The following is a 13,737-nucleotide window of genomic DNA, read 5'->3' on the forward strand; positions in this document are numbered from 1 at the left end:
GGGGAACAGGGGTGCGACTAGGTCGACGGAGACAATCTTCTGTGCGAGATTTCAGCAAAACTTTCCTATTTCGAAAGTTATGATCTTGTAAACCCTAAGATATATACTTCTAGTGTTCGTCTATGTGTGGAGAGCAGCGTAGAAGTGTGCAGCAGCGTGGTGAGTGTTGTGAGCTCTTGTGTGCACGATCCAAAGGTAACACTTTGGTGTTTAGGGTGTGTGCATGTTGTTTTTTCCTTGTTGAGAGTGATAGAAACTCTGTAATTGCTGCACTCTGTATACTTCCCTGATAATAGTGAAATCTTTGCAACTCCGTGGACATAGTAAAAATTGCGGAACCACGTAAATATTGTCTTGTGCGTGCGTGTGATTATTTTCTTTGGCGTGTGCTTGTCTCCATCTTGTTTCTCACAGGTTTTGTATTCTGGGAATTTCCGCGTGTTTGTTCATTCCCCTTTCACTTGAGAGAACCATAAACCCGCCTTGAAATTTGTTTTTAAAAGACTTGTAAAACATCAAAAAATCACATCATAGATGTATGACTCCAAGAGTGTATGAAAACTTTGCAAAACTTGAAAAACATTGTGAAAACCCATTTGAATTCACTTTTGAAATGAGAACTTTAAAGTTTTTTATGGAAAAACCATGAAAACCTCTAGAAAAACAGCATTCAAACTCAACCAAATGCACTCTACTGAGTATAGAGACCTACACTTGAAATCCTAGAGAAACCATGGAAAAGTGAAAAATATGCACTCTTGGGATTTGGTGGTTGACCAAGATGTGGTTGACCGCCTGAAAGAACCAGTCAACTGCCTACAAGAAAAATTTAAGACAACATGCATTTTCTTGGTTCTAGAACATTTTTTTTTTTTACATAAAATTAAAAGAAACATCCTTACACCTCTAGCATGCAATATTGACATAAACTAAAAGAGAAAACATGCAGCATTGACCATGAACATTCAAAAATACATCATCATGTCTCAACGTACAAAAACCCATAAAACATGTAAAAATGAATGAAGAGATGAGTTAGGCACTAATCTTGTTGAGAAAAAACGCCTCTATAGATCAAGTGGAGAACTTCCTCTTTTAAATTCACTCCTCAAATGCCCAAAAAAAAGGATGAGAGATGTAGTTGTCTCTTTTCTTTCTTTCAACCAAACTCCCTATTTGAACTTACAAAAAACATAAAAAATTCTCTCCTTGCCCCCACTTGGACATGCCCCTATTTCTCCCCCAAGAGATCGAAATGGAGAGAAAAGCCTCTTAGAATTTGAATTTTGAAAATTCAAATTCAAAATTAACTACCATTAACTACCAACCACCAAATGTCAATGTTGTCGATTGACATGTCGCAACCATAAGACACATGGCACTCCCAAATTTCCAAGTCAATCACAAGAGGGCAATACAAAAATTGGAAATTGTTGGCGTCGGTTGACCACCTAAATGGACCGATCAACCGCCTGTTTGGGGCGCCAAACAATAATGGTGGGAATAGTGGCCGGTCAAACGCTTGAATGCACCCATCGACCGCATCATGTTGTTTTCCTTTTTCTTTTTATTTTTGACTTAATTTTTTCATATGTTCAGCTCGGTCTTTGTTTTATTAGGGAAAAAATCACTATCGACAGCTACCCTTCTTTTACTAACATTTTTGGTAAAAATGTTAGTAAAAGATAGAAATGTCATTTTTTAATCATCCCGGGAAGAAAGTATTAAATATGTTGAGCTACCCCATTTGATCCCAATCATTACTTGAACTGGAATTCAGCTACAGCTACAAATGTCTTCAATGAAGTCCTTTATGCCTTTGAAAATTTGCACCATTTGAAACAAATTTTGCTGAACAAGTTAGGTGTTTGCTTTTAAAACATGCTAGATGAACTTGGTTTTCCACAATCCCAATCTACAAAGTTGATGTGAGATAATCAATGTTCCATTAATTTTGTTCAGAGTAAACTTGTGCAGAAGCTCATTGCAACTGCTCATATGAAGTCCAAGTACCAACTTGCTCGTCTGTTCACTAAATCTTTGGGGGTGCTTGGACTAAATTGATTTGTAACAACCTAGGGGCATAAGATATCTATGCACCAGCTTGAGGGGGAACATTAAGTGGTATTACTTTATGTTAGTAATGTGAGTTAGTAATGGTATTATGGCCATCAAGATGTACTTGACACATTATAAATAAAGAGGGATACCTATCGACTTGACTAGGTTCTCCCATTCAGTAAACACTGTCAATAGGTTATTTAGATGCTGACTGGGCAGGCTTGAAATCTTACAGGCAAACTACAGGACGTTGCACGTGTGTGGAAGGTTAATGTAGTTAATTGGAAAAGCAAGAAGCAAAACCTGGTTGATATTTGATAGATCAAGTGCAGAAGCTGAGTATTGAGTTATGGTGCATACTGCATGTGATTTGACATGGTTGAAACTCCTCATGCAGGAATTTGATTTTTTCTGTAATCAGCCCATGATCAAGTATCACAATAATCAGGCTGCCATCCTCATTACCCGCAGTCCAGTATTCCGTAAGAAAGCAAGTTGGGCATGCAAAACATGTATGGCCCAGCTTGAGGGAGAGTGTTAGGAGCCTAGGTAAAATCATTTTGCTAACAAAGGGGTTAAGTGTTAATTAATAACAGTATGCGACTGCATCAAATCATTATTCATAAGGGTGTTTTGCAAGAAGTATTTTAATATTATAAGGTCTGATCTCCTAGAAGAGGTATGACTACTCTGTTCTCTCACCTCCTTACATTAACCAATTCTCTTCTCTCCTCTCTTTTTTCTTTTCTTCTTTCTAAGCAACAGGACTCAAAGAAATCAAAGGGGAAAGAAAAGACAGCACTGGCAAAGGAAATAGGGCATCCAATTAGACAAATGATGGAAGATTAAGTTCAGATACTATATAAAATAAAAATACAAAGATGGAGAAAAAAGGGTTAAAACAATATAAATTTCAAAAAATTCTGGAAATTACTTACTTCGTATTCCTCAAAGTCAAGATCCTCAATCGTGACAATGCTTGGCTTTACACTTGGAGGCGGACGAAGCAAATCTTGTGCCTCTTCCCATGTTAGTCTTAGCTCCAGAGCATCTTGGATATCAATTACCAACCTCTTGCTTTTGGATCCAATATTTCGACTTCTCCTTTCTGGAACCAGAAATGATGGCAGCAGCAAGCCCTCCCCTGCTCGACTGCCATGCTTCTCATTTTTAATCCAGCTAATATCCCCACTAGCTGAACTTAAATGTTTGGATAATGCATTTAGGTGGGGATCTGTGCTTCCTTTCAGAGAATGAAGAAGGCCAGAGTAACCGCTTACTATAGCTAGGTTCTCAATTGCACCCGGAAAAATAGTTTCACTCAAATGAGCACCATTAGGAGCAGCAGATAGTTGGTTGTCCTGCTTGGTTAAAAATTCTGTATTAAGATTATATGAGCCAAGTTGCCAACTTGAAAATTTACAGTGATATATTACCTGCATGCTGACAGAGTTAGCTGCTTTTCGAAATCCCATGATAAGTTTTCCTTCAGGATCCATCCGGCTAAATGTTACTGCAGGGAAAAATATAAAAATCAGAAAAAGTCAAATAAATATACCTCAAATAATAAAAAGAAGATGAAATCAAAAGAAGATGATAACAAATAAAGCAAAATTTCAGACATAGGAAGAATCAGCTAACTGACAATTCTCAAGTATTGGGTATCAACCAGCAATCATGACAAGTACTTGTGGGTGTAGTTGAAACCATCTTTTAAAAGAATGAAAGGCCCAACAAATGCAGCTATCACATTCAGAATGCACTTATCTAAAAACCAAATAGATAAAATCTCATGAGTCAGCAAAATAAAAAAGTCCATACCAACTTAGGCTCTTAAGGAAATAAAAAATAAATATACAGAAAAATTAGCTTCAGAAACACATCCTTGTGTAGGGAAATAGCAGAGGCATGAGAAAACCTCAATATTATCAGATATTAACATCATGTTTGGTTTGTGGATGGAATGGGATAGGAAAGGAATGGAATGAGAATTTGAATGGAGAGCATGATCAAGTGATAAATTCAATTACATTCCCCCCAATTCCATTTAATTCCTACGCACCAAATGTGCAGTAAATGTTTTTGGCTGCACACAAGCCTGATTAATAATAAAATACTTCACAATCTAGGAGATTCAACCACCCAATATAATACAGATGTCATGTCCATAACCTGAAGAATATCATACAGAGATAAATTAAATTCTAAGTAATCCAGGCATGAAAAAGCTATACCAGTGTCACCAGCTTGTAACTGCATGGACTGAATGCAAGGGGTTACACCCTCTAAAACATACATCCTGCTGTTATTATTTGGCCAAAATCTGAACTGAAACACCCATTCCTTTCCCTTCACATCTTGAATTCTCAGAGGCAGACCCTCAGGTTGAGAGATAGGAGGAAAATATGCCTGCATAAAGATTCAGTTTTAACTTATATAAAGCTTTTTTTCAAGCTAAAAAACAAATAAGCTTCCTAAATTTAAATAAATAAAAGCAAAACACAATAATTATGATTCCACTAGCTAAACATGCAACATGATACTTACTTCAGCACATGCTTTCGGGAGAACTAAACGACCAATCCGACCAGCATCGCTAGCACTCAGAACCTTTTCAAACAATGGCACAATGGTGGAATTTGGACTTGAAGATCACATAGTTAAGGAAATCACTATCAGAGCCCATGAATACGCAAGAAACTAAGGGTAATTTACTTTTGATGAATGGTGTAACAAAAATTATTTATAAATTTTATAAGAAAAGGGGCATACTAATACATACTCTCCAGAAATTTGCTGTAATTCTTGGTCTGTAATCCTGGGCCAATATCGAGGAAGAAGCTGATTCCTCCCACGTCCCTCAGCAGGTGGTCTTGCAACACGTATCTGTGGAGCCACGCCCATATTTGGCTCCGAACCTGTGACAAGGACAGGCTTTGGTGGCTTGGGTAAAAGATGACGAGACCTAGGCCCTTGTTGAAAGGGAGAGGGTGTCTTACTCTGTTCTCTTTCTTCAGAAACTGCACCAGGACAAGGATTAGGATTTCCTGAAGGAACAGCAAGGGTGATACTTAGGTTTGTCTGTGCCAATGATTCATACATATCCTTAACCCCCATATTTTTACAAATATCAGGTTTGGCAGTTTGAGATGATCCAATAGATGCCTGGTTTAGATTTGAAAAAGAGGGGTTTCCATTTTCACCAAAAGGATGAAAAAGATCCTCCTGTTTCATTTGCACACAAATTCCATTTGTGTCGTTGTTTTGAGGTTGGAGCAAGTTCAACCCAGTACCATCTAAATCATGGCCCAAATGCATAAGCGTCATCTTTCCAACAGTACCACCATCAACCTGTTTGTCCACCAAAGAGGGCCGTTGATCACCAACATTATCTACTGCCAATGTGCCAAATCCATTAGGCTTTTCATCACTTGTAATCTGCGGAAATTTTTTATTAAGTGTCACATATAACTGAAATTGGAATTAGTAACAGCCAATCCTTTATTTAATGTTTTTTTTTTATGACTAACATACAAATACGAACACACCAAATGGAATGCCAGGACAAACACTTGAAAGAAATTATATAATACTGTAAAAAGCCAAAATTAAGAGTACGCTAACCATAACATATTTATACTATATTTATGGATGCTGCATTTTTTCCCTCAGTCATTCTGTCAACCACAATGCTGAGAGTTATGTAAATATGACAGCATAAAAGTAAACCTCCAGAAATAATCATCTAGAAATTGGGACCAATTAAATGAATAATTTTTTAGAAAGGTCCTGTTTTATCTTGCAGCTAAATAAGTAGTCAGTTTGCACTAGTTGACTAGGGCACGTATGAAAATTCAAAACCTTATTATAACCTAATTAAGTTACCAATTACAGATATTATAATATGATAAAGTAAAATTTATAAAATTCATGTTCTAAAAAGGTATACATGTGTAAAATTTCTAAGGGACAACAGAGATTGATGTGCAAACTGATCTTACTAAGTGAAGTCCAGGATTCTTTGCACAGCTAACACAATTCACACCACCACTATCAAGTAGCTCAAATAAAGATGTGGATACAATGCATCCGCAATGGAGACGCTGCCAACAACATTTTCAATCAGATACAGCACAAGGGGAAGGTAAGGAACAAAAAACAACTCACTGATGCCAGTAGATCACCAACTCACCTTGCCACATGAAGTGCATTCTCTCCAACCAGAGTCTTTTGAGTGGAACATGTCACAGAAAACCATTCGCTCAAAAGCTGACCTGGAGTCATAGAATATTTCAAAATGAGGATACAATGTCAGTCATGATGTGCATGTAGGATGAAGCATATGTTTTTCCATTAAATATAGAAGAATTGCAGCCCATGTCTGGATTTGGTGACTGCAAATTCAAAAACTCTATCTGTTTCCATAAGAAATATTATGTTTATATTATTTCTTTAAACAACGTTCAGTGAAATCACAAAGCATATCCAAGCACAAAGGGAGAACAAAATTATAAATTGGTTTAGATCAATTATATAGATGATGAATTACCATATTGCCCTAGATTAGAACTATAAGATTGTCCCATATTAGAGCTGTGTGTCTCTTGGCTTATTGGGCTTAAACAAGGTTTTGTAAAGGGAGTCCTGACCCCTTTGACTTTTCCTGGGCTGCTCAAGCATAAGCTGCATGCCGCTTGTGACACATCCCTTTTCGTATCTCTTACCCTAACCATGTGTCCCAATTCCATTGAATCATCAGTCTATCTCCTTCTCATTTGCTCAGACTCAACATGTCATTTCTCATTCGAGGATTGCAACTCACACATGTTAGCCTTTCCCCTATAAATACCCCCAGCCACACTTCATTACGGGTATTTCGGCACTTAAGCAATTGAATCCCTCTCTATTTCCGCCCAACCTTGGAATTCCTACAGGCCAAGGAGTTTCTTTCACTTGCCATCTCACATGCTTGATAGTTCTAGGAATTTCCTACCTCTCCTCAACATGCCCTCTCAAAAACATTCATTACTTGCATACTCCACTTGCCCAAGAAACCCCTCTACAAACCTAAAGGCCTACACCGTAATGGTTTCTTCGCACCATTGTTTTCTAATCTATTGGTTCCTGAATAAATGATACGATTGAACCATTTGCTCAATTTTTTGTGTTCATAAAAGAACCCCAGAATCGCCCCTGGGGGGGGGGGGGGGGGCGGAAACAGGTTTCCAAACAAGCAAAACAAAAGAGTGCAGTTTTCTAGAACATTTAATAGTTGGGATAAATATCTTGCATTTGGTGATTTTTCCCACACTCCAGGAGCTGCGCTGCTTCATAGGTCAGAGAATAGGCCAACTACGGCTGTGTGGTTATTTGCTTTTCTAGGTTGAGTGAGGAGTTTAGAGTTCCGTGACCCTAATTAATTTTCTTTCATAGTGGATTTGATCTCCCTCTCCTCTATAGACATATGCACACAGCCAAACCATGTAATTTCTATTATATATTTGTGTTCATAGTATCTTTTCTTCTTATTAGATTTTGAGGTTTTGCCCAACATGCATATTTTTTACAAGATAATCCATGTCTGATCTCTAGAACATTCAAATTGCCACACGTGATAAAATTATACAGCTGCACAATTCAGGGAAAACGCTTTCCAATGGCATATAACAAGAAAATGACAAATAAAGAAAATGTTTGGACATAGGATGACTCAGATAACTGACAATTCTCAAATATTGTGTATGAACCAGCAATTATGACAGGCATTTGTTTTGCAGCTGACACTTTCTTTTAAAAGAATATAGGGCCCAACCAATGTAGCAATCACATTCAGAAAATGCAGTTACCCAAAAACCAAGAGAATGGGATCCAAAACCCATGAATCAACAAAATAAAAAGCAAATAAAGAAATATTATAGGATACTAAATGTTGTTGGCAGCATACAAGTCCGATTAATAATGAAATACAAGCAACTGACCTTTAATTCATTGGGACATATAGCTCTGGCACTCTGCAAGGCTTTAGATGAAACAGAAACACTTCATGAATATTGCACAAAACATACTGTATCCTGAATAAGGGGCTTCTTGAGTACAACAAAAAACACTCAACCCAATTCAGCCTTGATACCAACTAATTTTAGTCCTTTATTGTTATTTGGATGATCAGTTCCATCGGGGAGTCATTTATTAACATTTGGATGATCAGTTCCATCAGGGACTGGATTATATGCTAAATTCTTACTAATGATATCTTTTCCTCATCATGTCCACCATATTCATTTTAGCCATCTTCTTGCCCTCTTAGGAACTTCAAATTGAATCAAATTATTTGTTGGGGGAATTAAACCGGAGCAACAATCGCACACGAAGAAAAATAAAGTATATCCACACTGGAACACCGGATTTACGTGGTTCGGTCGAATCTGACCTACGTCCACGGAGCACACACCACTGCACTATACTGGAGAATAAATTACAAGGAGGAGCCACTGCTCAACTCTCTCTCTCTCTCTCTTCTCTCTCTCTTACTGCAACTCTATGCACTCTACTCTCTGCACACACACAATTCTGCGCACAACACATACACCACACTCTGCACACACACCACCTCTCTGCACTCACAGCTACACTGCTGCACACACAATTTTCTGCAACCCACACACAGCTTACTTCTCACACGCTGCCACACCTCTCACGTACACACATATATATATATATACAGAAGGGGGGAGTAAAATCAAAGAAGGTGGCTGCAGATTTCAACAAAATCTGCAGAGTAGGTGGCCGCCGGTCTTCAACGTCAAAGTCGGCGGCTGGGCTGGTGCGGCTGCCGACGGTTCCACACCAGCAATCCCAACATTATTCACCCATATTTGGTCAGTCACTCATTTCTACTATGCATGTTCACTTTATATTCAAAAATTCACCCCCATCTCATCACCAGTTAGCGACCATTCCTGATTCCTATGGAACTAGACCATTTTTTCGTTTCATCCTTTAGGCCATTATGATTAATCTATTTCAAAATTATCATTAATATCACACTCATTCTTTTGAACAAATATCTTTCAAGAGAAAGCAAGCTTACCACTCTCGCAAAATATGCTAACTTTTCACAGGATAAGTGTTTTACATAACCAAGTATTCAAGAAGCACTTCTCCATTTCATCTGTCCTATTCTGACTCTATGGGTGATGCCCGATGACCACTTCAACCTCCTCTTCATACGAGCAATTAATCCAAGATAATGAAAATGATCACTTCAAGTATCATTTGGACATAAATTTTCACTGCATTGAAATTTCATTCCACAAATTCTGCCTTGTCTATAATTAAACCTTTTAACTATGACATCCAAATTATTTCTCCACAATTCTATCATAAAATCAACACTTACTCTTATTTTATCAACTAAAACTATAGTATCTACAAATTACAATCATCATGCATCCTATTCGATATGCATTGTGAGTGTCTCTATAAAGTCAAAAAAGTTAGAGATTGCATAAACCTCACTAGATCAAACCTTAAAGGATGTGAAATCAGAATGAATAATTTCAATATTTCTTGAATAAAATCTTTGTACAAGCTAATACACTACTTATAATACAATCGGGTATGCTAAAAATGGAAATAATCTCTTAGAATAATCTCTCTTAATAATATACAATTCTCTACATAAATATCCCCTAAATCACTCCAAGATACTCGAGATTTCTACACTCCCCCTCAAGTTGAATCATAGATATTGATCATATCCAACTTGCAGATGAAATCATCAAAACTCTGTCGGGCTAACCGTTTGGTAAAAATGTCTATTGTTTGCTCCTTGGTAGGCACATAAGTCATACAAATGGTTCCTTCTTCAACCTTTTCTTTGATAAAGTGTCGTTCCACTTCTACAAGCTTAGTCCTGTCATGTTGAACTGGATTGAGAGAAATGCTAATGGCTGCTTTGTTATCACAGTAGAGATTGATAGGAAATTTCACCGTGATTTGTAGTTCTTCCAAAAGTTTCCATAACCATAGTCCTTCATATATCCCTCAACTGCCCTGAACTCAACTTCAACACTACTTCGAGCCACTACATTCTGTTTTTTACTCCTCCAAGTCACCAAATTTCCCCATATAAAGGTGCAATATCAAGTGGTATACCTTCTATCTTCCGCCGATCCTGCCCAATCAGCATCTGTGAAAACTTCTACTTCCTTACTTTCACACTTCTTGAAGAAGAGTCCTTTCCCTAGAGAACCCTTGAGATACCTGAGAATCTTATACACAGCCTCTAGGTGTGTCTTCTTTGATGAACACATGTGTTAGCATACCATGCTTATTGCAGATGCGATGTCGGGTTTGGTATGTGATAGATAGATTAGTTTACCAGCCAATCTCTAATACCTCTCATTTTCAACCGATATTCCGCAGTCTTCAACTCTCTTTATTGCTTCAATTGGGGTTTCACTAGGTAGTCTAGGTTTGCATCCAAGCGTGTCAATTTTGGTTAGGAGATCAAGGATATACTTTTGCTGAGAGACACTGATATCCTTTTTTGATCTAGCAACTTCCATTCCCAAGAAGTACCGCATTTGTCCCAGGTCTTTAACTTCAAACTCAGCGGCTAGGACTTTCTTCAATCTTTCCATCTCCACTGTATCATCTCTAGTTAGGATTATATCATCAACATACACAATCAGAATTGTTTTCTTCCCATTTTCAGACTATTAGAAAAACATAGTGTGATCTGATTGCCCTTGTCAATATCCTTGGTTCTTTATCACCTTCGCAAATCTGTCGAACCTTACTCTAGGAGATTGCTTGAGTCCATACAGGGACTTCTTGAGTTTACATACTCTGTCTTCTTCACCTTTCTTTCTGAAACATGGTGGTATCGTTACGTAGACTTCTTCGTCTAACTCGCCATTTAGAAATGCATTCTTAATGTCAAGTTGCTAAAGTGGCCAATCCAAGTTGGTGCCAAGGACAGGAGGACCTAAACTGTATTCAATTTTACCACCAGTGCAAACGTCTCCGTATAGTCAATGCCATAGGTCTATGTAAACCCTTTTGCAACAAGACGAGCTTTATACCATTCAATTGTCCCATCAACTTTATATATCACTATGAAGACCCATTTGCAGCCTACTGGCTTCTTCCCTCTCGGCAAATTCATAACATCCCAAGTTCCATTCTTTTCCAAGGCCCACATTTCCTCCATGATGGCTTCCCTCCATTCAGGAATCTCCAAGGCTCCCAGGATATTCTTTGGAATTTTTATCCTGTCAAGGTTAGAGGTAAAAGTAACAAAGTTTTATAAGACATATATTTTGACCAAGGATAGAGAGTACATGACCTAGTTTGTTTTTTGAGAGCAATGGGTAAATTGATGTCATCAGGTGCAGACTCATCAGAAGGAAGCTCATGGCCATTTGGATCTATTACCTGATCAAGATTGGGCGTGGACTCATGGTTGCTCGGAGCTATCACCGGTTCCAACTCTCTTGGTGCCTCAGGTATGAGATTCTCCCTGTTCTTTGATTTTGGCTTCCTTGAGTAAACACGTATCTCCTTGTTATTTTGTTTTTCTGCATCTCCCCCCGAGTTTAAGTGGTCTTTTGTACATGACAGATTAGGTGACAGATTAGGGAATGGTGTAGTGGTGTTGATAGACTCAGTGTATGGCACAGATTCATCAACAGAGAAATCAAAGAACCAATCTTCAGTCCAATTCTCCCCTTGAAAAGAGGGCTTTTGGAAGTAAGGAGTGGTTTCAAAGAACGTGACATCAAGGCTAATAAACAATTTTTTTGTGACACGATCATAACATTTGTAGCCTTTCTGAGTAGGAGAATAACCAATAAAAACGCACTTAATGGCACAATGTTCCAATTTATCCCTATTGTGAGCATGAACATATACAAATGCAGAACACCCAAAAATTTTTTGGGAGAGATTGGAGTTGAGCCGAGAGTTGGGAAAACATTCTTGGAATTTTTAGAGAGGAGTGGCAAAGAAAGAACCCGACTAGGCATTCTATTAATGAGATATGTAGCTATTAAAATGGCATCGCCCCAAAAATATTTTTTCATATTAGTAGTGAACATCAATGGCAGAGCTACTTCAAGAATATGCCTATTTTTGTGTTCGACAACCCCATTTTGTTGAGAGGTATCCACACAGGAACTTTGATGGATAATTCCATTTTCTTGGAGATAATTTCCCAAGATAGTATTGAAATATTTTGTATCATTATTAGTACGCAAGATTTGAATGTCAATTTGGAATTGTGTCAGAATCATGGAGTGGAAATTGATAAAAATATAACGGACTTCAGTTTTATCTTTCAACAGGTAAACCCTACAAATACGAGTGTAATCATCAATAAAAGTAACAAACTATTTCATATGAGTGCGATTAAGAGAGAGTGAGGGCCCCCTATAAATCACTGTAAATCATAGTAAAATGTCTGGATGATTTGTATGTGGATTTTGGAAAGGAATTACAATGGTATTTTGCAAGTTCACAAATCTCACACTGAAAATTAGAAGATGTCTTATTAGAACAAATGGAAGGAAATTAATGTCTTAAGTATTAAAAATTTGGATGACCCATCATAGAATGCCATAACAAAATCTCACTATTCCTAGAAACAAATGCAGAATCACAAATAGCAGTTTGACATTGTTCACTCACATTAGCCTCCTCAAAGCAGTAGAGTCCCTCACACTCCTTAGCACTACCAATCGTCTTCCCCGATGATAGGTCCTGAAAAACACTATGAGAGGGAAGAAATTTAGCAGAACAATTGGAATTCTTAGTTAACTGGCTAATGGATAGTAAGTTGCAGGATAAATCAGGAACATGAAGAACGGACTCCGGTGTGATGGAGTTAGAGAGTCGGATATTCTCTTTGCCTGTGATAAACGAGAGTGATCTATCTACAATTTTAACTTTCAAATTTCCAGCATGGGGTGAATATGATAAGGAAAGATGATAGGCATCGATCATGTGGTCAGAGGCACCAGAATCAATAATCCAAGGAGTTTTGGATCTAGAGGTTATACTCAAGGCTTGCAAAAAATTACATCATTGGGCTAAAGAACTCGAAGAAATATATGTGGAAGATGAAGCTCTGTAATAACTAAACGAGATCTAGTCTGCCAACCTAGATAGACCATGCCTCAACATTTTCTCATCAATCCCAATCTCTCTGTCGGAACCAAAACCGTCAAAGTCTCGCTCCATTATTTCCTCTCTTCTTCTTCTTCTACTTCTTCTTCTTCTACTTCTTCTTCTTCTATTTCCTCCTCCTCTCGGCCACGCAACGCGGAGCGACGATCGGCGTTATCAGGAGGAAGCTTGCATCGGATGTTAATGAGGCGGCGGAGGACCTGATCGACGCTGCGCTTGTGAATGTAGAAGGCGGAGAAGGCCATGACCAGATGCAGCGACAATGCTAGTGACAAATAGGAATCCATGGGGACGGGTGCGATTGGTCTGAGCAACTGCCTGTGCGAAATGCTATGTAGAGTGATGGAGGAGTTCTCAACGTCGGAGTAGGTCTCACGGGTGGCATCCTAGACTTCCTTCGCCAACGGCAGGAAAAGATAAGTCCTCCCGATCGACGACTTCATTGAGTTCACCAACCACGCCGTGACCATGGAGTTCTCCGATTTC

At 38.2% G+C, this 13,737-nt stretch overlaps 1 protein-coding gene across 2 annotated transcripts in view; it reads right to left on the reverse strand.

Moving 5' to 3' along the window:
- Window positions 1–13,737, reverse strand: part of LOC131159444 (B3 domain-containing transcription repressor VAL2) — a 43,039-nt gene that overhangs the window by 27,215 nt on the left and 2,087 nt on the right. For both annotated transcript variants that reach the window (XM_058114358.1, XM_058114357.1), the window contains exons 3-9: window positions 6,254–6,335; window positions 6,063–6,164; window positions 4,844–5,499; window positions 4,609–4,705; window positions 4,296–4,470; window positions 3,498–3,574; window positions 3,000–3,422 (exon numbers count right to left, since the gene is read on the reverse strand). In XM_058114358.1, the coding sequence (XP_057970341.1) occupies window positions 3,000–3,422; window positions 3,498–3,574; window positions 4,296–4,470; window positions 4,609–4,705; window positions 4,844–5,499; window positions 6,063–6,164; window positions 6,254–6,335 (1,612 nt within the window). The remainder of the gene's footprint in view (window positions 1–2,999; window positions 3,423–3,497; window positions 3,575–4,295; window positions 4,471–4,608; window positions 4,706–4,843; window positions 5,500–6,062; window positions 6,165–6,253; window positions 6,336–13,737) is intronic.

The sequence above is a fragment of the Malania oleifera genome, chromosome 7, assembly GCF_029873635.1.
Source record: "Malania oleifera isolate guangnan ecotype guangnan chromosome 7, ASM2987363v1, whole genome shotgun sequence".
In the NCBI taxonomy this organism is placed as follows: Eukaryota; Viridiplantae; Streptophyta; class Magnoliopsida; order Santalales; family Ximeniaceae; genus Malania; species Malania oleifera.